Source organism: Symphodus melops (genome assembly GCF_947650265.1).
Source record: "Symphodus melops genome assembly, chromosome: 2".
NCBI lineage: Eukaryota > Metazoa > Chordata > Actinopteri > Labriformes > Labridae > Symphodus > Symphodus melops.
In genome coordinates, this window is record NC_136692.1 from 15232140 (window position 1) to 15257138 (window position 24999).

The 24999-nt window shown below is 39.4% G+C and overlaps 4 protein-coding genes across 4 annotated transcripts; 1 reads left to right on the forward strand and 3 right to left on the reverse strand.

The window, feature by feature from the left end:
• Window positions 1-294: 294 nt before the first annotated feature.
• On the reverse strand, window positions 295-2855 carry LOC306820558 (uncharacterized protein). The gene is made up of 3 exons (XM_079338438.1): window positions 2578-2855; window positions 1716-1980; window positions 295-1238 (listed from the first exon to the last, which is right to left on the reverse strand). The coding sequence occupies exons 1-3, from the start codon at window positions 2604-2606 to the stop codon at window positions 570-572; spliced, it is 963 nt and encodes a 320-aa protein (XP_079194564.1). The 5' UTR covers window positions 2607-2855; the 3' UTR covers window positions 295-569.
• Window positions 2856-10332: 7477 nt separating this feature from the next.
• Window positions 10333-14131, reverse strand: atf4a (activating transcription factor 4a). Its single transcript, XM_079337528.1, has 4 exons — window positions 13942-14131; window positions 12817-12996; window positions 12207-12515; window positions 10333-12066 (listed from the first exon to the last, which is right to left on the reverse strand). Exons 2-4 carry the CDS (start codon window positions 12863-12865, stop codon window positions 11081-11083), a joined length of 1344 nt encoding a protein of 447 aa, XP_079193654.1. The 5' UTR covers window positions 12866-12996; window positions 13942-14131; the 3' UTR covers window positions 10333-11080.
• A 2402-nt stretch (window positions 14132-16533) lies between these two features.
• rps19bp1 (ribosomal protein S19 binding protein 1) lies at window positions 16534-19753 on the reverse strand. Its single transcript, XM_079338424.1, has 4 exons — window positions 19549-19753; window positions 18255-18431; window positions 17961-18058; window positions 16534-16817 (listed from the first exon to the last, which is right to left on the reverse strand). Exons 1-4 carry the CDS (start codon window positions 19601-19603, stop codon window positions 16671-16673), a joined length of 477 nt encoding a protein of 158 aa, XP_079194550.1. The 5' UTR covers window positions 19604-19753; the 3' UTR covers window positions 16534-16670.
• Window positions 19754-20052: 299 nt separating this feature from the next.
• Window positions 20053-23259, forward strand: LOC306819923 (3-mercaptopyruvate sulfurtransferase-like). The gene is made up of 2 exons (XM_079337548.1): window positions 20053-21016; window positions 22920-23259. Exons 1-2 carry the CDS (start codon window positions 20437-20439, stop codon window positions 23216-23218), a joined length of 879 nt encoding a protein of 292 aa, XP_079193674.1. The 5' UTR covers window positions 20053-20436; the 3' UTR covers window positions 23219-23259.
• Window positions 23260-24999: the final 1740 nt, after the last annotated feature.

Genomic DNA, 24999 nt, shown 5'->3' on the forward strand with positions numbered 1-24999 from the left:
AAAAACATGTAAATAGTTTGAACAGTGCTAGATACTTGCTGTGAAATGTTGACAGTTGTTGTGCTATGGTGACCATGTTAGAAACCCTCTTCCATAACACACAGGCCTATTTGTGTCCATTTTAATGAACGCCTTGGGGTGAATTGGGTTTGGAGAGCACTGATTTAGCACTTAGCAAATGACTAATTACGCCTCATAATCAGGAATCCACTTTGGGATCAATTAGCGTCAATGTAATGAGTGGGCCTGTAAATTGTGTGAGTGGTTAACGTACAAAACACACTTACACTGCAATTAATAAAGGAGCACAAACAGGGAGTTTAATGATTGCATTACATTGCAACTGCTTTTTTTAAATGGATTAAAAAGATTAGAATTGTATACAGTGAAATAATAATTCAAAATAAAGAAACTTTTTTTTTTTTTTTTTAAACATCCTTTAAATGGTCAGTAAAGTTTCTTCATTCGAACCTTTACAGCGTGCTGCAATAGATTCTTACTGTTAGTTTACATACTTCCCACTTAAGGCAGAGAGGGATTTCTTTTACATCGAGCTGTAGGTTTTAGCATTAGGTCTGAGTGATTTTCATATGGAGTTCCTTCAGACATTCTTGACTGGCCACAGGTCCATCTTCTGATGTCACATATCCAGGATATGTTTGGTGAAACTGAGGAAGTAATGGTTTAGTGCTCACATCTTCTGTCCCTGATGGAGGTAGAAACAGTGGTATCAACTTGGCATGGGCGTAGTCAATCTCAAAACCCTCAAAGACAAGCCCCACTCCAAAGGCACCTAAACCCCCTTCTAGAAGCTTAGACACCTTCAGGGTTGCCAGTACAAGCTCCTCATAGTCCCCTTTTTCTAGTCTGAAGATATCTGAAGTCAACGGCCGTCGTGGAACCAGCACAGTAAAACCCGGAGAATTTGGAAAAGGAGTTAAAAAGGCAACATGGTTTTCGTCATCCCACACCCGCCATTGCTGCTCCTCCCCACGAACGATGCGTGAAAACAGACCAGGGTGAGCCGGGTCATCGCCAAGGAAAGTCAGATTGTGTGGGGCGTCAGGTAGTGGGAGTTTGGCTCGAATCTTAGCTTGAATTTCTGTCAAGCTGGAGTCACTCCATCGGGGAGCTGTCTTTGAGGTGCAGTATCCAGGATCCTGAGCATTGTGTTCCTCTTCTCCCGCCAGGTGAGGGCGCCAGTCCGCATCAAGACCGTGTAGAGGGAGGACAAGGATCTGAAGCAAGTGTATTAAATAGTTATTCAGTTGTCGAAAATGACAACACTTCCAGTTTTTCATTAATGTTTTTGGTTACTAACTTAAGATCTAAACTTTTGAAATAATTAACAAAAAGGAAAATAAAACAAAATATCTGCATGTTTTTTCATTTATAATTTTAGCTTTTACACACAAAATCCCTGGAAAGTAATTGGCTTATATAATAATTTGATCCCCACAAGAACTATAATTGTTAACAATGCCTCCCACTAGGTGCTTGGAGCACATTTGCTGCTCCGACTCCACCAGGGAATAACTCCAGTAATTGCTTTCGAGGCTTTCAAGTGAGTACAGGCCTAGTATTTAACAAATGCTTAACTGATCAGCATCAAAACAAATACAGAACATTATTAGCAATCACACATATTAGTATTTGCTTTCCACAGCAACAATGAACAACCAGCCAGCACATCCACATGCCATGGAAACACTCACCTGTGCTGGTCTGTCTCTGTGGGGTCGACTGACGAGTGCACACCTTCTTACTGCCAGTCGCTCACACAGCAGCTCTGCAACAGTTCTCGCCCCCAACAGCCAGGTTAACAACACCTGCTTCTCCAGGTGGAAGATGCTGCCTCCAAGACCTGCGGGGGTGCTGCTCTCCAGAATGACAGAGCCTGGGGTCCAAGGCCGGGGATGGAGGTAGGCCACCAAACCCTCCGACTCCCAGATGACATGAAGAGGATGAGTGAAGGACATTCTGTAGAGGAAGAGCATGAGTGGAATAATGATAAAAATAAAAAGAATTTTACTTGATATTAATAGTTTTAGAGCTGCTACTTTTGACAACCATCACTTGAATTATTATTTTTTAAACAAAATAGGACATGGTTAAATATTTTAGAGCACACTTGATCACATACAAGCCACATCACTACTACGTGACGCTGCTGACCACGTGACTTTAGTGAATAGTCAACTGAGCCGATGACAAGTTAAAGCTTACTGAGTTAACTTGTTTAGCCGAGTTAACAAACAGTTGACTTCAGGACTAGTGTGTCCTAAAGTCGACCTGAAATGTTAGGGTTAAAAAGAAACGTGTTGTTCTCCTTTAAAGATGCTGTTCCTATTGTGTATATCAAAGATCACATGACACTGAAACACGGTTCAAAAAGTGAATGACTTATAAGGAATTATCCTTAAAAGGTTTTTAAGTCAAACTTGCGTTTTCACTGTGATGTACATTTACTATCAAACACCTGCTTTTACAATGGAGTTTGGTTTGACAATGAACTGTCGACAATCGTGCATTAATGTAGCCTAATGTGAATAATGAACAGACATTGAGCTCGCTTACCTTTTGGTAATGAACCTTGTGAAGAGCATAAAGTAAGGCAGGGTTTTTAGATTAAATCGCTTCTCTCTGTTCGTCGTCGAGTCTGTTAATAATCAGCAAAAACAACATTTAAGACGATCGTTTCCGATGTTCCACTTCCGTCAGTGCAGACATGAACTAACGCATTTAAAAACATTACAAGTTGTGATCAGTAAACATACTTCCACGCAGAGAGCACTGATGTCTCTTAACTCTACTGCTTGCTCCTTTTTTAACACTTTCTACTTCCTCGGATTCATTAACCCTCTCTTAATGTTTGGAAATAGGACTTCATCGCGCCATCTGCTGGACTGTAGTCTGGATCAGACGGAGAAACAGTTTTCTCAGCTAAATGTGAAGTTTTAAAGGCAAAGTTTATTGTAATGTAAGAAAAATGTTTTTGAATAATTCTAGTATGCCTAAATGTATTAATCGATTTTACTGTAATTTAACTCCTGTGTAATTTATTTTAAAGCTTCTGTTAGAAGTGTTTAGCTGGTTATCAGACAGACTGAAATGAATGTCTCTTTATGCCCTTCAGAGGCCATCAGAGACAATATTGACACTATATTGTTTTGTTTTTTTTAATGCCTGAAGACGCCGCCAGAGGACAAAGGAGGACAAACTTCTTTACGTTTGATTGTTGAAAGAGCCAGGCTGATCTTTTTTAAAGTAAACAAATACATGTCCCCTCCAAAAAAAAAAAAAGTCAAAACAAACAGAAAATTCTTCACAAGAAAATGTTATGCTTGCTTGTCCATTATTGTTTCATTAAACATGTATATTGTGGGTCCATGTTCCCTCAATTGTCTCAGGCCATTTTGATCTGTACTATGAAGTTTTTTCACATGTTTCCCCAAAACTTCATGAGCAATTGGGCATGTTCATGTATTTTTCTCATAAATTTTGTTGGTGTTGTGAGTCTTAAATAAGTTACAGTGATAACTACCTGTGCCTCAGATGTTGTTTTTTTATGAAGGCCTAATTGTTCCCAGTGAAACTTAAAGTGTTTGCAGTTTCAAAAAGTGGCATAAGGGGGCACTACTGACCTGCAGACGAACGGCTGGTAGACTTAGAAAGTGGAATATAAGAAATAACGTCTTTTGACACATTTCAGTTTTGAGTTACACATAGCCCATTCTGTCATCATCATTTTATGAGATTGTCACTTTCGCCAGAGTGTTTTTTCTTTGGACACATTACAAACTTCCTCCTTCTGCAGAAATTCAACCCTAAACCCATTTTCAAGAACATGCTTCTCGTCTTTCCCCGCCCATTTTTCCATTTACTATACAGTGACAAGAGTCAAACACACAGACACTAAACAACTCGGAGTCCTCTCATTGACATAATGTAGGCTCGACTTTGCTTTTTAACCAACATAGAATTTCCTCTTGACATGAGTTCAATTTTAAACCTCCAAAAGAAGTCTAAACAACTAAAGATTAATTTTGAGGAAGTGAAGACAGGACAAATCCCCCCCCTTTTCAGACATTTCCTCGTTCTTATAGTCCTCACAGAGATAGACACACAAGATCACACACACACACACACAAGATCACACACACACACATCCTAATGGCATTATTTTTGATCTTCGGAGATCAATAAAAGTACCATTACATGCCATTGTATTATGATAAAGAGAAGGGATCTGTTTTTGCTTCTCCTCACTTGATTTAAAAGTGTAGTCCATAAATGAAATTCAAACTTTATTCATTGTCTTAATGGACAATCCCCTTTACCGCTAAAAAATATGAAGAGGAATGTGTTTGTTTCCTGATTTTGGTACCGTAGATTACATCCAATACAAGACTCACAATAAGTCATAGTGAACAAAGGTGTCGTCCCACTTTCTGAGAGTAAATCTGTCTTCCTAATCTGAAGCCCATGACCTCAGTAATGAGCTCAGCTGCTCAGAGATCCTCTGCAGAGCGTCTCAGCTGAAGACCAGCAGGATGATTCATCCTGTAAGTGGGGAGAGGGTCACCCTGCGTGAATGCTTTGAGGACATGATTGAAATACCAAGATATATTTCTCTAGTTTACACATATGCACTATACTCTCCTTAAATGTCCTTACATCCTTTTAATTGGGTATTTTTTCTAAACACAAATGTCAGGACCTGTTCACATTTTCACATTTGTATTGATAATAAAAGAAATAGCCACCATGATGAAAACTACTACTTCTACATGTTCTGCACAGGTACTCTCCTCAACCGGCTAAACCAAACTAACTAGTTTCCGTTGTGAGCGCAAGTTAGAATATCTCCCTCAGAGTGGGACGTGCATGACAGGTAATTTTGAATGTCTTAAAAGGGTCAGGAAATTGTCAGGAGTTCATGTGTTAACTGAGCTTTGAACACAAAATGAGTTAAAGACCCAGAAAACAAGAGAAGCAATACCAATGGTGGAGTCAGCTTCTTAAGAAAGCTAAGAATCATGACTGTCCCGGTACTTGTAAGTTGCTTTAGCTATAATAAAATAAAACATGTATGTCATGTTTTGTTTGTGTATTACACAAAATACTATTACTTTACAGCACTCCCCTTCTTTAATATCTTCAAGGTATTTTAATTTCTGCCCTGAGGGAAACATGTCACTCCTTACTCAATTAAGATCAAAGAGTTTACCGATATGGCTTGTAATTTTCTGTTTCTCATTCAAATATTGAGGTAACCCCACAGCAGATGAAGCATTCAACCTTTTAATTGTGTAAGGAAATTAATAAAATGGAATATAAGTATGTGTATAGTATATGTATTATTTTTGCCTTGTTTATGTGAAGCTGTAATATCTAGCATGTCTGATGTATTAGTCTTGGGAGATATGTTGGTGTAGTCACAGCTAATAAAACATTGCTTTAAAATAACCTGTTGTTAGTGGAATTGTTTTCGTGAAAGTTTGTGAATTTCAACAAACAGACCTGGTATTTCTGTCATTATTAAAGTTAAAATCATTTTGGTCCACTGTTGATTTGTATTTACATTGTATTGTATTTGTAATTACATTGGAAATCAACAGTGAGAAATACTTTAGCCCTGTTCACTTTGCTTTGTATGGCAACACTTCCTTTAATAGATCACAGCCTAATTTAATGCTTGGTTTCTAATCTATATATGAGTCCCTGGGACCTTAAATTCCATAAATTACAAGGTTGAGCCTCCTTTAACTCTGAGTTGACTTCATAGTATGATTTTAGCTTAACCTTTTTATCCTTCACAAGTTCTGCATGTGAGAGTTCAAATTAGCTGGGAATAGACCTGGGAACAGTGAAGGGTCAGAATATTAGTGTGTCAGATTGCTTTGCTATCACGGACATACAGTAAGACAAACTATGAATAGCCTCACAGCCTTACTAGGTTACAGTCTTTGGTTAGCCAAATGCCATTAAGTCATGTATTCTAATGTAATTTGAAATAAAGCCAATAGCCTCAACGGCCATTTCAGTTGTACCGTGGAATAGACTGCAATTTAACATTTAAGTGCATATTGTTCTCACCTTTGAACATGTAAAAATCAATTTATCTATTTAAACTATTTAATGGGGTTGGCTTTTGGCAACAAGCCTGACCAGTAATAATTTCTAAAAGGACACAAAGTTGCCCATGTATCAGATACAATAAGTGGTTACCAATGAACGTGTCCTGTTTTAAATCCTGCTTTCATGATGATAAATATCATAGGTTAACATTTTGTCAAGTGTCTTCAGAGTATGTCTTTATGGTTTAATAAGGCAAATCTAGATATTCCCTATCCTTATCTTTTCTTTTGTGCTAACCAAATAAAAAAGACTTCCTTCTTTTGACTTCATCCATTTAATTATTAATTCAATAACCAGCTCTAACCTTTTCTCTGTCCTTTAACAACTCCTCGTCATAACCAACTCAACCACTCCCTCTTGTCCTGAAGTAACTCCTTCTCTGCCATTGGTGTTGCTTGACCCTTACTGCCACACCTGTTTGCCATATCTCTATAAGTACAGCAGTTTATATCCTAGCCCAATTGCATGCTGTCTTTGCCAATGTAGTTTGTGTTTGCCTATCAGCCTTTCACTGCCAACTTGTCTATGGGTTCATGACTCTGCTGCTTTTTACCTTGTACAGTCTTTGAGTGTATATAGATTGAAGTTAACGCTGAATCGTTGCGTTTGCTTTGGGAGGTACCTAACCGGGTGAAATAACCTGAAGCAAACACTTGTGGCAGCAATGATAAGAGCCATTAGTTATAAATAAATGTGCTTCAGAGTTTCCTTTCTTGTCTTCCTTAACAACAAGAAACGTTGGAACATCCTTTGCAAAAGTAAAATGAAATCTTGCTGTACCATAATTCGCGAGACCAATACAGTAGTCTGTTAAACTTTGTTGTAACTGTAGTGGGATTATTATAGCATTTAGCTGTCTTGTAAATCCTTATAAATTCTCCCTGACTTCATTAAGTTTTCTGTTGTAAGAGTAAGAGAGACATTTGATGTAATCTTTTTGACTGCATTTATCAATTGCACGAGCAAACCATTGAAGTGACGCACCTCACTGAATAACTGAACTGGATGAAACCGCCACGATCTCGATTACTCCAGACTACAGAGGAATGTGACAAGACAAGAATAATCGATGACGCTTAATTTGAAGACACCACACCCATGATCTGCTCATGTGATTGAAAAGACATTTCTTTGAATCTATCATCTTTCTGAATCACTTACAGTTAGTACTCTTTGATGTATTTAAAACCGACTTTTCAATCTTTGTTTGGTCTTATAATGAAGCATTTGAGTTTATTTTATAGTAACTGGACTGCACATACAAGGAAAGCTCAGCTTTACCTCAAATGCTTAAGGTAATATTTCATGTGAATGATCCCCAATGTAAGCTCTACATATTTTTAAGACACGTGATAGATAAACTTGGGTCTTCTACCATCCCCCCTCCCACTTTTATTTATGGTGGGTTTTTTTTGACACAAGCTATTAATATGCTCTATTCTAATTCTTCCATCAACACACCCACACTTACACACAAAGATCACATGAAAAAGGGATTCACCCAGTGGTGTTCACATAAAATTGCAAAAAGTGAAAAATATACCCTTGAAGGAATATAAAATCTAGTAAATAAGAGTTCATATCGACTCATCTCTGGCGCCATACAGATCCATCACACTTTATTGTAGAAAGATTTATTGAGTTAGGGTTTAATTTGTCAACTGATCAATTCCGACTCCTAGACTTTAAGAGGTGGAGAACGCAGTGCATTCTTTACATATTTGGAAAGCCGTCCAATCTTGTTTTTCAACACATGAACCATACACAATGTTTTTAGCCCTGAATCTTGCTAGCATATTATTCGCTTCCTGGCTAACAGCTGAGCCAAAGAACCCTGTGAGCTGAGCAGACTACAGTATTTCCTTTTGCCAAGTTGTGTCTACCAGGACATATCTGTTCTATTTCACAGATTGGTGACCAATATTTTGTTGTATAAGAAACCTTATATTTAATGATAATTATTTCTGTTTAAAGATAAAGCATCAGGTGATATAAAGGATGCAGAGCTTTTGAATTGTCAACAACTCTCTAGATTTTGATTGTAGAAATGTGTGAAAACATGAACTCATGGTCTATCTTGTGTAAGTGACAACAGTTGAAGCAGGATGATGCCTGATAAGATGTCAATCACTGGGAATCTTATCTTAGACAGATCGTTCATTACCTGAAAAGAAACTCCATAGGGCATTATCCTTTACTCCCCAGAAATATTGATGTATCGAGTTAAGGAGTGGTGTGACAGCAAAAGAAAGTAATGTTTTGATTATATTTTGGTTACTCTACTTGCATTGTTTTGTTACAGTTTCTTAAGGTATTTTTTTTATGACTAAGGAAGACCTACATTTTCTCCTCCAGGTCTGTGAAATAGGAATCAAGACAATTGGAAAGCAACATTTTGAATGCATGTACAAGTAAAAAATTATTGGAAGATGATTTTAGGTTCACTTAAAACTAACGGGACAACCTACACATCAAAGTCATACTGAAGAGTGTGAATCTCTTTCTGCCTTCAGCTCTACTTATCTTTGTCCTCTAAGGAGTGCAAGGCCTCACTACTGAGGACTCTGTCAGAGAGGAGTGTGTGTCAGTTATACTGCCAAGACCAAATCAATGCAGCTGTTTGACAGTAGTCAGCACACTGAGCAGAGTCTGAACCACACATACTTTCAGGGATTCTACACTGACTCATTTTCACTCCTATAATACTCACATTTAATATTACCCAGTCTTTACCTAAAATATGGAGCTGCAACAATACAGTTGTAAGGTGTCAACTGTTCAGTTAATTGAGAGCTGTTTTGTTTAGTGATTAATTCCTTTAATAAATGGCAAAAAATGATCTGATTTCACATTTCAAAAAGAACATTTATGAGTGTTTTACATTCTTCTTCCTCCTCTAAAATAGACAATGGATTATATTGGAATTAAAAACAAAACACCATCAACTTTGGCTCTAGGAAACACTCATCATCCAAAACTGCTTTACAGAATAACCCAAGTAAAAAAGGACAAAATGAACGAGCAATGTAAGAAGAGAAGTTATTTACAGTCCTAAACCTAACAAAATCCCAATTAATACAGAAACTATAGGGACTGTTGCCAGTTTTGAAATCAGGTATAACAAATGTCCTTCAACTGCTCTTATATCTCCAAATGTGACTCAGCAAAGTGTGGCTGCCACCTGTGGTTCTCAAGGTTTGCTCAACTTCCCATGCTGGATGTCCTTCCAACCCCCTTTCTTTCACACCCACTTGTAAAACGTGAGAAACTGTTGAGTATAGTCTGGTTTCTCAATTACAAGGCTCTTCCCATAAAACATTGGCACAGATGTTTCTCCTCTTTCGTCCTCCTTGCCTCTCATTTCCTGAAGCAGGAATCTATACAAAAGCTCCAGGCAATGACAGGGGGCTTGACCTCAGCTTTTTCTTGCTAAAACATTTCCAGTTTGAATCACAGGCTGAATAAACATTATGGTTTGAGTTTGCCAAGCTAAGTCAGTCGAAAGTGTGCCTAACACTTAATTCAAACGTTTTGATATTGTCAGGTATGCTTTAGTCTATGTAGGTTAATCCTGGGAGTACACGCCCTTAATCACACCAAAGCTTTAAGTCATTAACTGTATGACTCAAGTAGATACTAGTGAATCTCCTCTCCTTGGCACAATACTAGTACAAAGGGAGTTCCTATAATTTAATCTCCACGGTGTTCCACTTTTCCAAAACTACCAATCGTTTATTGTATTTGTGTAAACATGATTGAGTCTGGCCTGGTGAACTCAGTTGTCTCTCTATTCTGGGTATTTTAGGTTTCTATCACGTGAAAATGTAAGACTGCTTCATCCTGTTCACATATCGTAAACAAAACAGCGTCAAAGAGGTTCCTTATTACTGATGTCTTAACTAATACAGGAATGTAAATCCATGGGTGTCGTTTAAAACAATCACATAGCCTTTACTTTTTTATAACTCAACCTATTGAAGTTTCAAACAGTAAAACCCTTTCACATCCAGATTAATTAATAGTACACCTTCCTGATAAAATGTCTCAGACAACTTACATTAACAATTGTAACATCACCCTTTGTTGTTATTTATAGAATGCATGTGCCTTGGGTAGTATTTTCCAGTTTTTACACGTTACTTTACTTTAACTAGTTTTCTTACCATAAGAAAAAAACACAAGTCCCTTGAATACAGATAGATATTTATTAGAAAAAGAAAAAAAAAAAGGCCTTTTTTTTTTTTACAAGCCAGGTGCACTAAGAGACTGAGCAACTATCAGGTTTATCCAGCATTAAATAACGAAAGCCACAATCGGCGAAGGAGGAGGGAACTATATACACAGAAACATCACTGTTGACAGTGTCACATCAAGAATTCATAAATAGGCAGAGGCCCCTTTCTGGACTTGAAGCTGTTAAGAGGAAGTTAGAAATGGGGTGACAAAGGGTTAAAAGGGGGTTGGGTAACAAGATAAAAGTCAGATGTAGGACTTTCTTTTTACTAAAACTGAAATGTGATCTTCAGACTTTCAAGAAGATGTTGGAGTGTGAGGAATATCTTTTGAAAGGATTTAAGTCTACATTACCACTAGGAGTTTTAGTGATTATCATGGCTAGTCTACAAATATGCTCCCTGTCCGTTGGAACAAGTACAGCTAATTTAAAAGGAAGCTCATTGTGGGGGTCTAACAGGGGACTGAGAGACAAGCATGTACAGATGCTTCACCTGACAACCTCCCAGCCCCCTGCTCTACACTAATCTCCACATTCAGAGGCTTTTCTCTTCATCCAGGTGTTTCCCTATTTTCTGTTCAGGGGCCAGTTTCGTGCAGCCAACTATGCACGTCACTCTTCTCTTAAAAACACATTTCGAAGGCAAACACTCATTACATTAGAATTGTAATGTAACCATCATTGCTTACGCCAAACACACTCTGGTTACTGCGCAGCTGAGCTGGTCTTTCCCCGTCGGTGCTTACGCACTTCTTCCATCAGATCTTTCAGGTACTGAATTTCTCGGCTGATTGACTCCGCCTTCTCCGTCAGCTCCTGGTTCCTCTTCTCCAGCTCTTCCATCTCGGTGCCAAGCAGCTCCTGCTCCACCCTCTTCTTCTGTCTGTAGCGAGTCGCAGCTGTCTTGTTCTGCTCCATCTTTTTAATCTTCTTCTCCACCTTAGGAGCGCCAGACACAGATTTGACCTTGGGAGAGGCAGTCGCATTGGCCTCTGGTTTTGAGTAGGGTTTGGTCCGGGATGAACCAGCTGCTTGAGAGAGGGTTGGTTGGGGTGAGGGGAGGCGAGAAGGTGAGCTGGCACCGGACTCGATACCAGAGTCGCTGTCGCAATCACTTGATGGAGGTGAGATTTTGACGGACTGGTCAGAGAGGGTCACGAGGGCGGGTTCTTCTTTCTTGGTGAGCACCACCACAATGTGCCCAGAGGAGGGAAGGGAGAGCACAATGTGACTGCCGTTCTGGATGCTTCCGTTGGGATCTGGAGTGATGGTGGCAGAGACGGACGTCGCCGCCTTCTCCGCATCCAGGACATCGACTTCACTTCCAAGCTCCAGTGTGAAGACCGAAGAGGAGGGAGACGAAGAGGGGATGGGGGAGGGAGGCTCAGACTTCAGGACAACCTCCAGCTCAGGATCACACGCCGTCTTCTTGGCCTCAGCGGCCCCAGGACAGGAGAGCTCAAGGGGAGGAGCAGGGATGCTGGACAGTGACAGCTTGAGGCCGTCGTTCAGATCAGGGATGGTTGTGTCAAAGGAGTCCAGATCCAGATCCATGTGAGAGTCAAGTGAGGCCAGGAGATCCTCTGGGGAGTTGGGAGATTCCGATGTGCAGGAGCCAATGAGGGAATCCAGGTCAAATTCACTCAAATCAATTTTTTCGGACATCCAGTCCATGCCCGCAAAAGCGTCATCTGTCGACAAAGAGACGTTTAGTCAGAAATAATTGGTTTCATTTAATACTTCCCATATTTTGCTGTAACTCTATCTGCACATCATCCTATTTCATATGCATCTTCAATGTTTTTAAAGGAAGACTTATATCCCCACTCACCTTTGCCACCGTCTGCTCCTACATGGGCATCGAGCAGGTCACTGGTACTCAGCCAGGGAAAAGACAAAGAGTCTGATACGGCCTTGGTTTCATGGAGAGAGGCGTGGGAGGGAGTAAGAGATAGGGGAGAATGAGGTGGGGAGGCAGAGGAGAGGGGTGAGGACAATGAGGTCTGATAAGGAGACAAGGGAGAGGCAAAAGAGAGTGAAGCTGGAGCCTTCCCCTCTAGAGAGAAAGAGGGAGAAAGAGCTTCTTCTTCATCTTGGTCCAGAAGGGGCCCCATGGGGTCAGCCATCAAAAACGAGGGCCCTGTGGAGAAAGGATATTGGCTTTAAGCATACTTTCTTTACACAAATTACAAACCGTTTAAAATCATAGCTGTGATTTTTGACGAGGGATTTGATGCAACACAAAGTATCATCTCTTAGAATTCAGGCTTCGAGCAAATTTTATGACAAAAAAATCTATAGATAAGAGTTGTGAAACTACTTTTATTTCCTATATTTTTTGAAGAATGAAGAGCTTTAAGTGATTTCTATCTTTTCCATCCCAGTGCTTTGTAATTCAATAGGTTTCAAGTGGGAACATGCATGACTGTCACATTACCAACCTAAGTACAGGGCCTCCACGTCCTCCAACGCCAGCTGGGAGAGTGTCATGGCTGCTGCTGGTCAGTGGTTGTCGTGACAGGGTGAATAATAACAAAGAGGAGTTCGGTGACGTTAACAAGTCGAGAGGTCCGGTTGTGCTGTCGACGGCAGCAAAGCTGAGGGTGGTTGCTGAGAGAGACCTGGAGAGGGGACACCGATATTAAGGCATGTTATTTTGAGAAAACATGAATTTTATGCAGACATATGGAGGCAATAGGAGAATAGACATTGTGAGAGTCTTTTAGTATAACAACTGAATGTCCATCACAGGTGAATGCTTCAAATTATAAGTCATATTTATTAATAAGAAAAGGCTGTCCATCAAAGTAAATGTATACAAATGATAACACATTTCCTGACTGATTACCTACATGTTAACATGTACAGCTCTCCTCCGAGCGTGTGCTCAGGTGGTTGAAGCTGTTTGGGGGGGTGGTGGTGTGGTGGTGTGTGTGGGGGGGGAGCTAATTTTGGACAAATCTTCCTCTAAGCGTCAAAGCAAACGTTGACGGGAAAGTACTCCGCCCAGTACCGGGGAATAACATTTCCTAATTTGGTCATGAGCTGGACGGTAGCTCCGCCCATCGTGGTGAGTCACGGCGGAGAAGTGGGAGGGGACCCGCCATTTTCACTACAGAGCCATCTGTGCAAACCGGGCAAAGGCTGGGTGAGGACAGCGCGCGCCATTTTGGACGCGCCACGTTGTCAATGTTGTATATACACAGACATTAACAATATTAATAAGATATCAAGTATGTGTGTTTAAGGCTTACATTTCCTTAATTAGAGCCATTGAATGTCTTAGACGGTTACTTAGTGACCCGTTGTGCCGCTAACGCTTTAACAAATGGCTGAAGTACCGCCTGGGACTACTTCTACTGACAGTCTGTAATTTGACACGACCATTAATTCAGAACCAGGAAATGTACATTACATAACTGAATACATGCTTTTTACGAATTATCACAAGAAAAAATATAATGGCCTTTTTACATGCTCTAAAAGTGTGTAAATTAAAAAAAAAAGTACCAAGAAAAGTTGAAATTCCCAAATCACAGATGTAATCATGCATAAAAAGTACTTACGCCATTTTGCCAGAAATAGCCAGTGCACTTTGCCTTGCACTGCCGGGTTGTTGCCGCTGCAAAAGTAGCCGACGCACGCCTTTAAACTGCCATTTTAGCGCGGGAGCGTGTCCTCCAGGAGCAAGTAATCTCTTTTATTGTTGACGGAACGAATGACGGCGGACGAGGAAAGGCTCACTAATATATAAAGGGCCGAAGCACCGTCGTGTGCATTCCTCCGCGGTGTCAGTCCGCAGCTTGGCGTTTGTTGTCAGTGTAAATAAGTGCGCGGGACAGAGCAGTGTCCGTTTCAATTACATTAATTTCCAAACAGAAATGAATAGGGGTCCGTGCAAAAGCTTAGACCCAAACAGCGGTATGATTACTACGTCAGAGACCTTCTCTGATAGAGTAAATGCAGACCTAAGAAAATAGATCCATATGGTTTACACACGAGTGCCTCCCTCCGGCAAATGTAGGTCAAATTGAAAATGTAAACATTGAAAGGAAATGAAAATGCTTAGTAAAATAACGAAATTACATCGGCTACTTTATGCATTTCAAGTGTTTATGTATTAAAGAAGCATTAACCTAACAAGACAGCTTTTGTTTTTTACCCCCTTCATCATATACCTAAACTTATTTGTATTTCAACCGTATTTAACTTCTTTTTTTTTATCGTTTTGACGACAGTTTGTTGGATGTGCTAATGGTCATATAGTCTCTTAATACTGTGATGACGCCAATGAAAATATTGAACATAGTAGACAATTACACTTAAGAAATGTCCAATTAATTTAGGCTTCAATTTAAACTGTGAACAATTAATTTAAGTAATAGGAGGGAAACTCCCTCATCTACTTATTGCGGTTTTTATCGCTAATTTTCCTTTAACCTTCATCAATTTTATTTTCAATTGTCCTGTTGCACCCTAGGTAACACCGAAGAGTACGGTGTGGTGAATACAGCTTTTGCGTCAACTCAATGAACTCGACTGTAGTTCTCTGTTGTGGGAAATAGACTGCCCCCTGGTGGTTACATGCAAGTTCTAAAAAAAAAAAAAAATTAATAATTTTAAGAGAATGTCACGTTTGTACAGATCCTTTAAAGCTTTGGTGAGAAAGGTGTTTTATTTTTGGAAACAAAAGGTCCCATTTCAAAAATGACTTCAAATCCCATGCAGTAGTGCTACAGTGGGTATCTCTTCTGGTTGTAAATTGTTTATCATGTAAAAAGTCTATGTGAAAATGCAGAAATTTATCCATTGATTTATTACCTCGGTTCACTTTTATCTTAATGAAATAAAGATCAAATGCATATGATGAAATAATCTGAAATGCTTCAGATAACTCATTAACAGTAAGAGGTAAATATCCTCACTTATCTATGGCATCTACTCCATCCCAGTACAAACATCTCAGTTAAAAACAAAACTGAGAAAAAAAAACAAAATCCAAATCATACCACTTGAAAGAACGGTCATCATTCCTATGTAATTGTCCATTGTAATAATAATAATAATAATAATAATACATTTTATTTCACAGCGCTTTTCCAAGCACTCAAGGATGCTTTACATTGGATTAACGTTTCAGATTGAGTGGTTTAGCTATCACTGTTCTCAGCATTTTTATTCTGGACATAAAGGTTTGAAGGTCGATTTGAACATTTGAACTGGTTCTACTTACAAATACTCAACGTAATACAACTCAAACTGTTATTCACAAGAACTTGTTTGCAAAACCCTTACAAGTTACGCAACTGTTGGAATGAAAACAATAAATTAAGTTGCCCATTTAAGTATCAACTTCTATACAACTTATTACGTTGATGTTATAAAGAGTAAAGGTTGTATCATTCACCACAACAGAACAAATTTGACACCTAAAACTTTATTTCGTCATTAAAACATGCATTTTTGACTTTTTGAACTGAGCTGAATGTCTCTGCATCTTTGTTAACTAGTCAAGTGTTTTTTTCTGGAAGAAGTTCGTTAATTGATCACTGATGAGCCATAAAAAGTAGTAATTGTTCTTTGTCAGTACATTTGTCTGCTGCACCCTGAATGAGTAAAAGAATACGAAATGACCACAGGAATTTTTCTAACATTGAAACTGGTGTGTGAGGTGTTGACTCAGCTAAACTCTCACACAGGCTGGACAGCTGCATCAATAAAGCAATAAGTGAATTGAAACAAAATACATCTCCAATGATTTTTACAATTGACTGGCAGGAACAGTATGATCGGAGGAGCTATAGAAAGAACAAAATCCCGCTTAATTAAAAATATGAAGAAAAGTTTAACAATTTCAAACACAAAAACCAACCATTTTTATTGTGTTCATTATTTTATTGACAAATGTATGTAAATAAGTCATTAAATTAAAAAAAATGAAAATGAAGTGACTTTAATGGTATGTTAGAGATCATCTGGGCAGTTTCACTTTAACAGTAAGCTGCATTTGCAATGACTCCTTTTTGGATAAGCACATTAATGATGTAGTAAATATATTCTATATGGAGACATTTAAGAGTGAAATGCATACAGCTGAATGTGTCTGCAGTTACAGTTACACTTAAACTTTCAAATCATATGAATATTTTACCTCTAAGTCTTCATTGTCCATTGCTGAGACGTGCAGTAAATTTACATTCCAGAACCTAACCTGGTCCAGAAAACATTTACGGTCTTAAAAACACAGTCGTTGGTTATTCCACCATGTCCATATCGTTTGTTTGGGTGTGCTTTATTAATTGTCCTCCACAGTCCTACCAAAGTATTCCTTCTGGAACTGCTGGAACTCCTCCTCTGTGAACAAAGACTCTGGCTCCTTAGCTTTCTTGGCAGGTCGCTCGGGGCGATTCCTGGCCTGTCTTCCTGAGTTGTGGTTTAAGATCTAGTTAGGAGAGAGAGAGTAAGTCAAAAACGTAGAAACTTAGTAGGAAGACACAATAGCAAATATGAAGGGGAAAGAGTCGGAAATGGGGGAGAGAGAGAAATGCGGAATGACATGGTAAAGGAGCTACAGGTCGAATTAGATCCCGGACAGTTCGCTTGGAAGACTATATCCTTTGTACATGTTGCACTTGAGGGATATGTGTGCTTAGTTTTGAGCACACTGATGTGGCCGAGCCGTGTACCACTTGTCTCTCACACTAGTATAGCCCATCTTCCACAAGCATTATTCACAAGTAAATTAATATCAGGGGTCCTGCTTTAAGGTAACTACTGCCGAAAATGTTTTACTTCATATTGGAAGTGTTGCAGGTGATAGCAGTAAGCTTGTAGCAAAGCTAATCTCAGTTTAGCCAAGCCAATGTAGCCAGTCAAAACAAGGATAGCAGAAAGAGTGATCCAACTTTTAAGCAAGGAAATACATAAAGACAACAATATTAAGGAAATACTTAAGATATCTAAACTGTTATTAATATGGAATTAACCATTTTATGGACATTTTTCTGTGCCTGCTATAGACCTTGGGAAGCATATTGATGACATTGTTTAACAAATTAGTAAGTAAGTAAGTAAAGTTTTATTTATATAGCACTTCTTAAAACAGCATGTTACAACGTGCTTAACATAACAAGGAGATAGAAAGAAACAAGAATAGAAAAACAGTTTCAACATGTAGACACAAGCTTTCACAGTAACAAACTTTCATAGTATTGACTGGATATCACATTGTCAATAAAGACATAAAAAATGTACACATTATTGGCTGTAAATGTCATAAAGCAGGACCACTGATATTAATGTACATGCAAAGCATGGTGCTGAAAGACCACTTCATTTAGGTGCCATGTCACAAAAGCACATCACTTTGAAACTGGCATGAACGGCACTGGGACTGCTCCCAAAGCGTCACATGGCAGTTCTTGTCATGACTGAATCATTTTGATACACACCATGCCTACATCATTATATTAATCAGTCTTGAGATTATCCTTGAATTGAAAAAGCTATGTATTATCAAAACATATTGCAATGAGTCATCAATACTGACTGAAGCTTTGATAAAGGAAGTTTCTGCCTGTCTTACCTTCAAAGTGTCCGAGTCTGTTGTTTTGTAGCCAGTTTCCATAAAGTACTTGAGGTTAGCACTCATCTGACTCTTCCTCTGCCTCTTTCTGAACTCCTCTACAAGAAATAGCAAAGAAGATGTTCAGAGTTCTTGTTATTCAAAACACATCTCCCAATCTTGTTTTCATGTTTAATTTCAGGCCGTGTCAGTCCATTTTAGACAAGTTATGCTTTGTCTATACTTGAATAAGATAAATGATTTCTACATTTATTCTTGACTTATTTTCCTCCAAAACTCTGTGCTTAGACTGACCGACTGCAGATTTGATCCTTTTGTCTTTGACTGTAGCTTTGCTCTTGCCAGGGCCGAGGCGACCCTGTAACCGTTTGATCTGTTTGGTGACTCCCTGCCGCTTGGTGCTCACAAGCTCCATGACAGTTGCCGAGCTGGGAGTCGGCTGCTTCTTCTTCTGCTTCACTTTGCTGGCATCTGAAGGGATGCAAACAGAGAACAATTACAATACAAGGCCTAAGAAAACAACTTGCGTCAATACATCTCACCTGCAGGTTATAATCGTAGATTGGCCAATGCCTGAAAGTATTTTTGGTATTATTTAATCAGGAAAAATCTCATTTAGATTATTAATCTCTTTTACAATAGTGTCCAAACCAAGACAAGAGCAGCACAATTGACTAGGTGTCAAACATAAAACACTTAACGATTAACATAGATAAATAAATCACAAGGTTAAGGATATATATATATAAAAAACAATCAAAATGTGTCATCAAACATCAACAAAATCAGATAAAAAGGTAATGTGAGTTTTAGTTAAAACATCTACAGCTGGTGTCGCCGGTGGCGCAGCGGCAGTGCGCCCGGGTGGCCTGTGGCCCATTTCCCGCATGTCTCTCCCCACTCTCTCTCCCCCTTTCCGACTCTATCCACTGTCCTCCCTCTATCAATAAAGGCAAAAAGGCCGAAAACAAAACTTTAAAAAAATAAAATAAAATAAAAAACATCTACAGCTAGATATGCCTCTAGTATATAGGTCTATTAAGAAGTCAAGAAAACCAGCTCCAGAAGATTTACTGTATCTTGCAGCCGACTCAAAGAAGAGGGAGCAGCAAACTTAAACATGTTTGAAGGATAGTTATAAAGCTACAAACTAGGAGAGTTCGGCGTGAACATGGAAACTTCACTACTTTTATCAAGTGTGGCTCAATAGATAAGATGGAAACAGATCGAGAAAATCCATATGAATAAAAAATATGCAGTTTCGTATAATAATGTACTGAAATAATAATTAAAAAAAGTAAAGTCAAACAACCAATTGAGTCCGATTTAGAAAACAACAAATTAAGTTGAGGTTTATCTCGTCGTCGGTATCATCTTGAAATTAATAATAAATCTGCACATGTACACGATTATAGCTCCCAAATAAAACTAAACACTAGACTGATACTCCAGGACAGACGCATTGATTCAATTTGACAGAGTGTGTGGCTGTTACTTGAAACACAAATCGTGGTTTGTTTGGGTAAAGGATTCTGGTGTCCGATGCTAATATTGCTAACTGAACTCTGGCTAACATGATGTCACTAACCTTTCACGTCATCACTTAACAGCTCCAGTCCTCTTCTGATCAAAGACGCCGACATCCCAACGTTATAAAGCCAGGCTTTGGAGAAAAACTACATCAACAAGAAAAGCGTGCGTTCAAGTCTTGGAAGGCAACGTGTGTAGGTCTATCAACATCCGGTAAACTACCGTTGTGTATCACATGAAAAGTGCCGTCTGGCAAACAATCAAACTTAAGAAAAGTTCCGCACTGCCAACCTACATTTTCACTACCCGTGCTACAAATACTGATAATAATAATAATACTGGACCGTAAATATTATGGTGATACTGCTAATAATAATCCTTTCCGCAGGTTTACTGAAAAATATGCACAACGCTATTGCTGTTCTGTTAAATGTGATATTTGATAATAACGATAATAGACAATAATTATAGTGATTTTAATTTAGAAGCATATTTTAGTTTATCCACTGGAATGTAAATCTGCTCTGTAAATCCAGTTCGCTTGATTATTTTCTCTTAACTTTGTGGACCAATATGTCACATTCAAACAGAAATGAATAAGGCTTATAATGATATTGACCTATGTCTGCCTTACCTATATTGAAGATAAATACAAGGGACAAGAAAACTAAATTCACGTAGTTTAAAACGATAACAACGTGCATATTATTGAGACACAGGTTTAGCCTTGATTGTATCACATTAGTATCAGTGGCCTATTGTAACGCGTCATCGCCATCGTTCACTTCCAGCTGTTGCTCTGGTTGTACTGTGGACTGGGGGGCGTGCTTGTTGATGCCCCCTCTATCTCGCTTCACCATTGATGGACCTGTTCTCCTTTGTCACAGGATAAATTCGATCTTTTGAGTAAAGTACTCTAAACTTGAAAGCCTGACTACCTATAACCATGGCGCAACAAGTGAGAGCCGTGCTCACTTCTAAATGGCTCGCTGAAGCCATGAAGTTTGAGGGGAAAATACGCGTCTTGGACACTTCTTGGTATTTGCCCAAATTGCGGCGCAACTCCAAAAACGAGTTCAAGAAGAGGCACATCACGGGCGCCGCTTTCTTTGACATTGACCAGTGCTGTGATAAAACATCTCCCCTGGACCATATGATTCCGTCGGAGGAGATTTTTGCCGATTACGTTGGGAAATTAGGGATAGAAAATAACACGCACGTCGTGGTGTATGACGCCAGTGAGTTCGGCGCGTTCTCTGCGCCCCGTGTGTGGTGGATGTTCAGGGTGTTCGGCCACAGCTCGGTGTCAATACTTAACGGAGGACTTAAAAACTGGTTGATGGAGGGTCGACCGGTGAGTGACCAGTATGCGAGACCAGCACCGACCGAGTTCAAGGCTTCTTTCAACCGCGCCTGGATAAAGAGCTACGAGGATATCCTGGATAACCTGGACACCAAAGAGTTCCAGGTACTGGACGCCAGACCTGCAGGCAGGTTCAAAGGATTGGACCCTGAACCCAGAGACAGTGAGTCGGCCAACCGAGTTTGTGTGATGACACACGTATGGTATAGCAGTAAGAACACATTTGTGACATATGTGTACATAACAGGGATTTTATTGTTGGTCTTGTCTCACACAGTTCTTTTCACAAGCAGATTCAAAGCCAATAAAAAAGTAATGTGATTTAAAATAAATTAAATTAATGTATTAACTTGGGTTTGGGAGCAGGAACTTTCTAAAACTCACTTTATCACCTGAGAAGCTGCTTTTATTCCATCCCACTCAATGAGTTGTTTAACATTTAAAATATGACTTCAATTAAGCGTTTAAATTCACACTGCTGTTGTGCAGTACTTATACTGCAAATGTAAATGTTTTTAACTAAAAATACTGTAAACCTGCATGCAATTACAGCATAGCATGTTTAACACATGCATTGGGGGAAAACCTAAACTGCTTTGCTTCTTGGTTGTCAGCTTTTTTCAGAGTTTACTCTGAACAAACACACAGACCACACAAGACATGCTCAGTATGCAAACTGTATGCATTTAACCACCAGACCAAACATTTAGCCTTTTACAGACAGACAGACAGACAGACAGACAGACAGACAGACAGACAGACAGACAGACAGACAGACAGAAAACAGTAACTGTTAACGGTTTTAGACATTGTCCACCCTTGTAGATATGTGAATCTTTACAGATAGTAGCCTGCCAACTGTGGTCACACCCATCCACTACTATGTGCCTTATCTTATTCCATATACACATCTACTCACCTCTCAAACAGACACACACACACACACACACACACACACACATACAGACACACTTCTGCATACACACTGTGTACATGCACATATACTGTAACTGCTTTGCACTTCCCTGCCTCTGTTAAGCTGTCTCCATCCAAAGGTCAACAGCTGGCTTTGGGTCCAATGTCTCTGTGGTCTTTGTTGACAAGTGACTGTGCATCAGAGCTTACAGATGAGGATGTGACAGACAAGATCTGTACTTGGTTTGTATTATGTTGAGATGTGTGAATCCTCTCTTACAGGCTGCCATGCTCAAAGGCAGCTTAACCACCTTGATGATATCCTAGTAAGCATCTGGATTGCCTATATTTATTATTAGGACCAAGTCTCACAAAGAGCCGGCTGGCAAACATTTTTATTCTCTCATGTCACAGTACGTACATCACACCTTGACACTCTCGAGGGTGATATTGCTTGCTGTAATCCATTTAACACTCTCTGCTGGTGATAGCCAGAGAAAGAACTGCTTCTAGTGTAATAAAGTGACACTCGATTGAAATGCTAAAGTAAATAAATATATATATATCACTGCATATCTTCAATTAAATTAACCAATTCCAGTCAGATGTGCAAATCTCAACAAATATCATCTGCTGCCTGGTTAATTGGTCAGGCTCTAAGATCTATATATCTCTCTCAGGCTCTCTCTCTCTCTCTATATATATATATATGTGTGTGTGTGTGTGTGTGTGTGTGTGTGTGTGTATATATGTATGTATATATGTATATATATATATATATAATTATATTAAAATATTGAAATGTCTTCCTATTGTTACAGTACTGCACGTCTGTATGGCACTACTGAAACACTGAGACTGTACATTAGGAATTTGTATAAAATACTAGTGTGAACACAAACGTGTTGTTATGCTGCCCCCAAGTGGTCAACACAATCAACTCGTTGATATTCAACAGCACCTAAGCCTACAATCCCCAAAATGCCATCATTTGCTCTAAAAGTCTCAAGGAATCGATTGCAACTTGTGCTTTTTCACAATCATTTCTCGTGGTAAATGTATTATTCTGCATGTTGCTAATTTATAAACAATACAAAGACCTGTTTCACAGATTCCTAACCCTCAATGTGTTCTCTTTTTCTGATTTATAGACACAGAGCCAGGTCACATACCTGGCTCCATCAGTGTCCCCTTCCACATCTTCCTGTCCCCATCGGGTCACTTCCTACCCAAGGAACAGCTCCAGGCTCTGTTTGGCCAGGCTGGCGTCGACCTTAGCCGCCCTATTTGTGTCCTGTGTGGCTCGGCTGTCACTGCGTGTCATGTGGCGCTGGCGGCCCACGAGTGTGGGCATCCTGGGGTTTCAGTTTATGATGGAGCGTGGTCCGAATGGTACACTCGGGCTGTGCCTGAGCATGTCATATCGGAAGGACGAGGGAAACATTTGTGATTGGTTCAGGGTAGCACGAGTAGTGGTACTGGACAACATGCTAGTTTTTGTGTCCTAAGTTTATAAGAAAATGTAAGACATTTTGGGATTTACTTATTTTTTTTCTTGTCAATGGAAAGGAGACGATCAATACCTCTCTTGTTTGTATGCTGTGTAGCTATAAACAGCAGTCAGTTAGCCTAGCCAAGCAAACAGTGTGGAAACAGGACAACGTAGCTAGCATAAGTCTGTTTAAAATATCATATTTAGAATCAACTCAACTACTTACCCCGTGTATGGGGTAACCTATTGAGCATAGGTGCAGGGTTAGTTGATTCTTATCCCTACTCACCACCATTCAACTCCCCACCTCCACCCTACCCCTTCACCCTCTCCCTCCTGAAATAACCGTCACTTCTTCACATCCATGTGTATCTTTATTTATTATACACATTCAACAGGTACAATAACTTTGTTGTATTATTGATGCATATTACTACTAAACAGCTGTTATGTAAAAAAAAAACCCATGAGAATACCTAAAAGTGCACATGGGAAGAGAACATTAACAGCTGAGTTTTTGGAAAGATAACGCTAGAACTGAATCCTTGGTCCAGAATCAGTTTCTTGGTGTCCTTGCTGACAGTAAGGTCAGTTATGGACTAGTAACACATTTTCCATCTATTCATTCCATCTATAACCATCCCTCCCTCGATCCAACTAGAGCTGAAACGATTCCTCGAGTAACTTGAGTAATTGGATTACAAAAATTGCTCGAGGAATTTCCGCTGCCTCGAGGCCTCGTTTAGGTTTTTTTTTATGTGTCATCAGAACTATGCCATGAGTATTAAACACGTTTAATGTAGCTGCAGCTACCTGTTCCTCTCTCTGCTGCATGCTGAGTCTGACACACCAACAGACACTTCAACGCTAACGGACACACATACACAGACGAGCGCAGCGTGCCCCTTTTAACTTTTAGTACAGTTGATCAGACAGAGTCGGGAACAAGTGATCCGTTCACTCTCACCATGTCTGCAGCTAACATAACGATAGCAACGTCCTCTCACAGTCTCTGTAGTCTCAGTCTGTTAGCGCGCTGAATGCACGCGCAGCTGGAGCAGTCAGAGATACACACGTCTAATAACGAACAGACTGATTATATTAAATGTCTAATGTTGTCAAAGCTAAATCAAGAGAGAACTTGTTTAGTGGAATAATAATTCATTTTTCTGTCTGATGGATTTTAGTTTTTATTCTGTAATGTTAATGCAGGGGGGGGGGGGGGGTCAGAGAGCAGGGGGGTCTGGGAACTAACTTTTTAATAAATAAAGGCAAGCAAATATATATTATATTATGTATATTAAATTTCTCAATTTCCTGATCTGATAAAATTACTGAATCTTAAATCTGTAATAGATTCAATAGAACATAATGCTTTCTCAATTAAATGTACTGTAACAGATGTGTAGGTGACACAAAAACACTATCTGTTATTTCAGCCATTGAAACATGTTTGGCCTGTATTTTTCATCTACCTGCCACCTTGACCTGTGAATCAAAAAGTTAATTTGGGATCCTGTCAGTAATATGGTGAGTGTCAGCAGCTGTAGAGCAGAGGTGGTTGGTTGTAACAAGCAGACGTTACCATGGTAGCTGCAAAGACTACAAGCAGGTTTGTAGGGACGACCCAAGACGAGTTAAACCTTAATGAAGCAAAAGTATGATTTATTCGATTTATCGATCGGGATATTCGATAGAATACTCGATTACAAAAATATTCTACCTGTCTAGCTTCCAGG

Coding starts and splice junctions, on each gene's coding strand:
- LOC306820558 (XM_079338438.1), bottom strand. CDS start 2,606: ATGCTCTTCACAAGGTTCATTACCAAAAG. Junction 1,981..2,577: donor ACAAGGTTCATTACCAAAAG/GTAAGCGAGCTC, acceptor CTTCCTCTACAG/AATGTCCTTCACTCATCCTC. Junction 1,239..1,715: donor ACAGAGACAGACCAGCACAG/GTGAGTGTTTCC, acceptor CACTTGCTTCAG/ATCCTTGTCCTCCCTCTACA.
- atf4a (XM_079337528.1), bottom strand. CDS start 12,865: ATGACACTCTCCCAGCTGGCGTTGGAGGACGTGGAGGCCCTGTACTTA. Junction 12,516..12,816: donor CGTGGAGGCCCTGTACTTAG/GTTGGTAATGTG, acceptor CTTTCTCCACAG/GGCCCTCGTTTTTGATGGCT. Junction 12,067..12,206: donor AGGAGCAGACGGTGGCAAAG/GTGAGTGGGGAT, acceptor CTTTGTCGACAG/ATGACGCTTTTGCGGGCATG.
- rps19bp1 (XM_079338424.1), bottom strand. CDS start 19,603: ATGTCGGCGTCTTTGATCAGAAGAGGACTGGAGCTGTTAAGTGATGAC. Junction 18,432..19,548: donor GTTAAGTGATGACGTGAAAG/GTTAGTGACATC, acceptor GCATCCCTTCAG/ATGCCAGCAAAGTGAAGCAG. Junction 18,059..18,254: donor AAGGATCAAATCTGCAGTCG/GTCAGTCTAAGC, acceptor TATTTCTTGTAG/AGGAGTTCAGAAAGAGGCAG.
- LOC306819923 (XM_079337548.1), top strand. CDS start 20,437: ATGGCGCAACAAGTGAGAGCCGTGCTCACTTCTAAATGGCTCGCTGAA. Junction 21,017..22,919: donor GGACCCTGAACCCAGAGACA/GTGAGTCGGCCA, acceptor TCTGATTTATAG/ACACAGAGCCAGGTCACATA.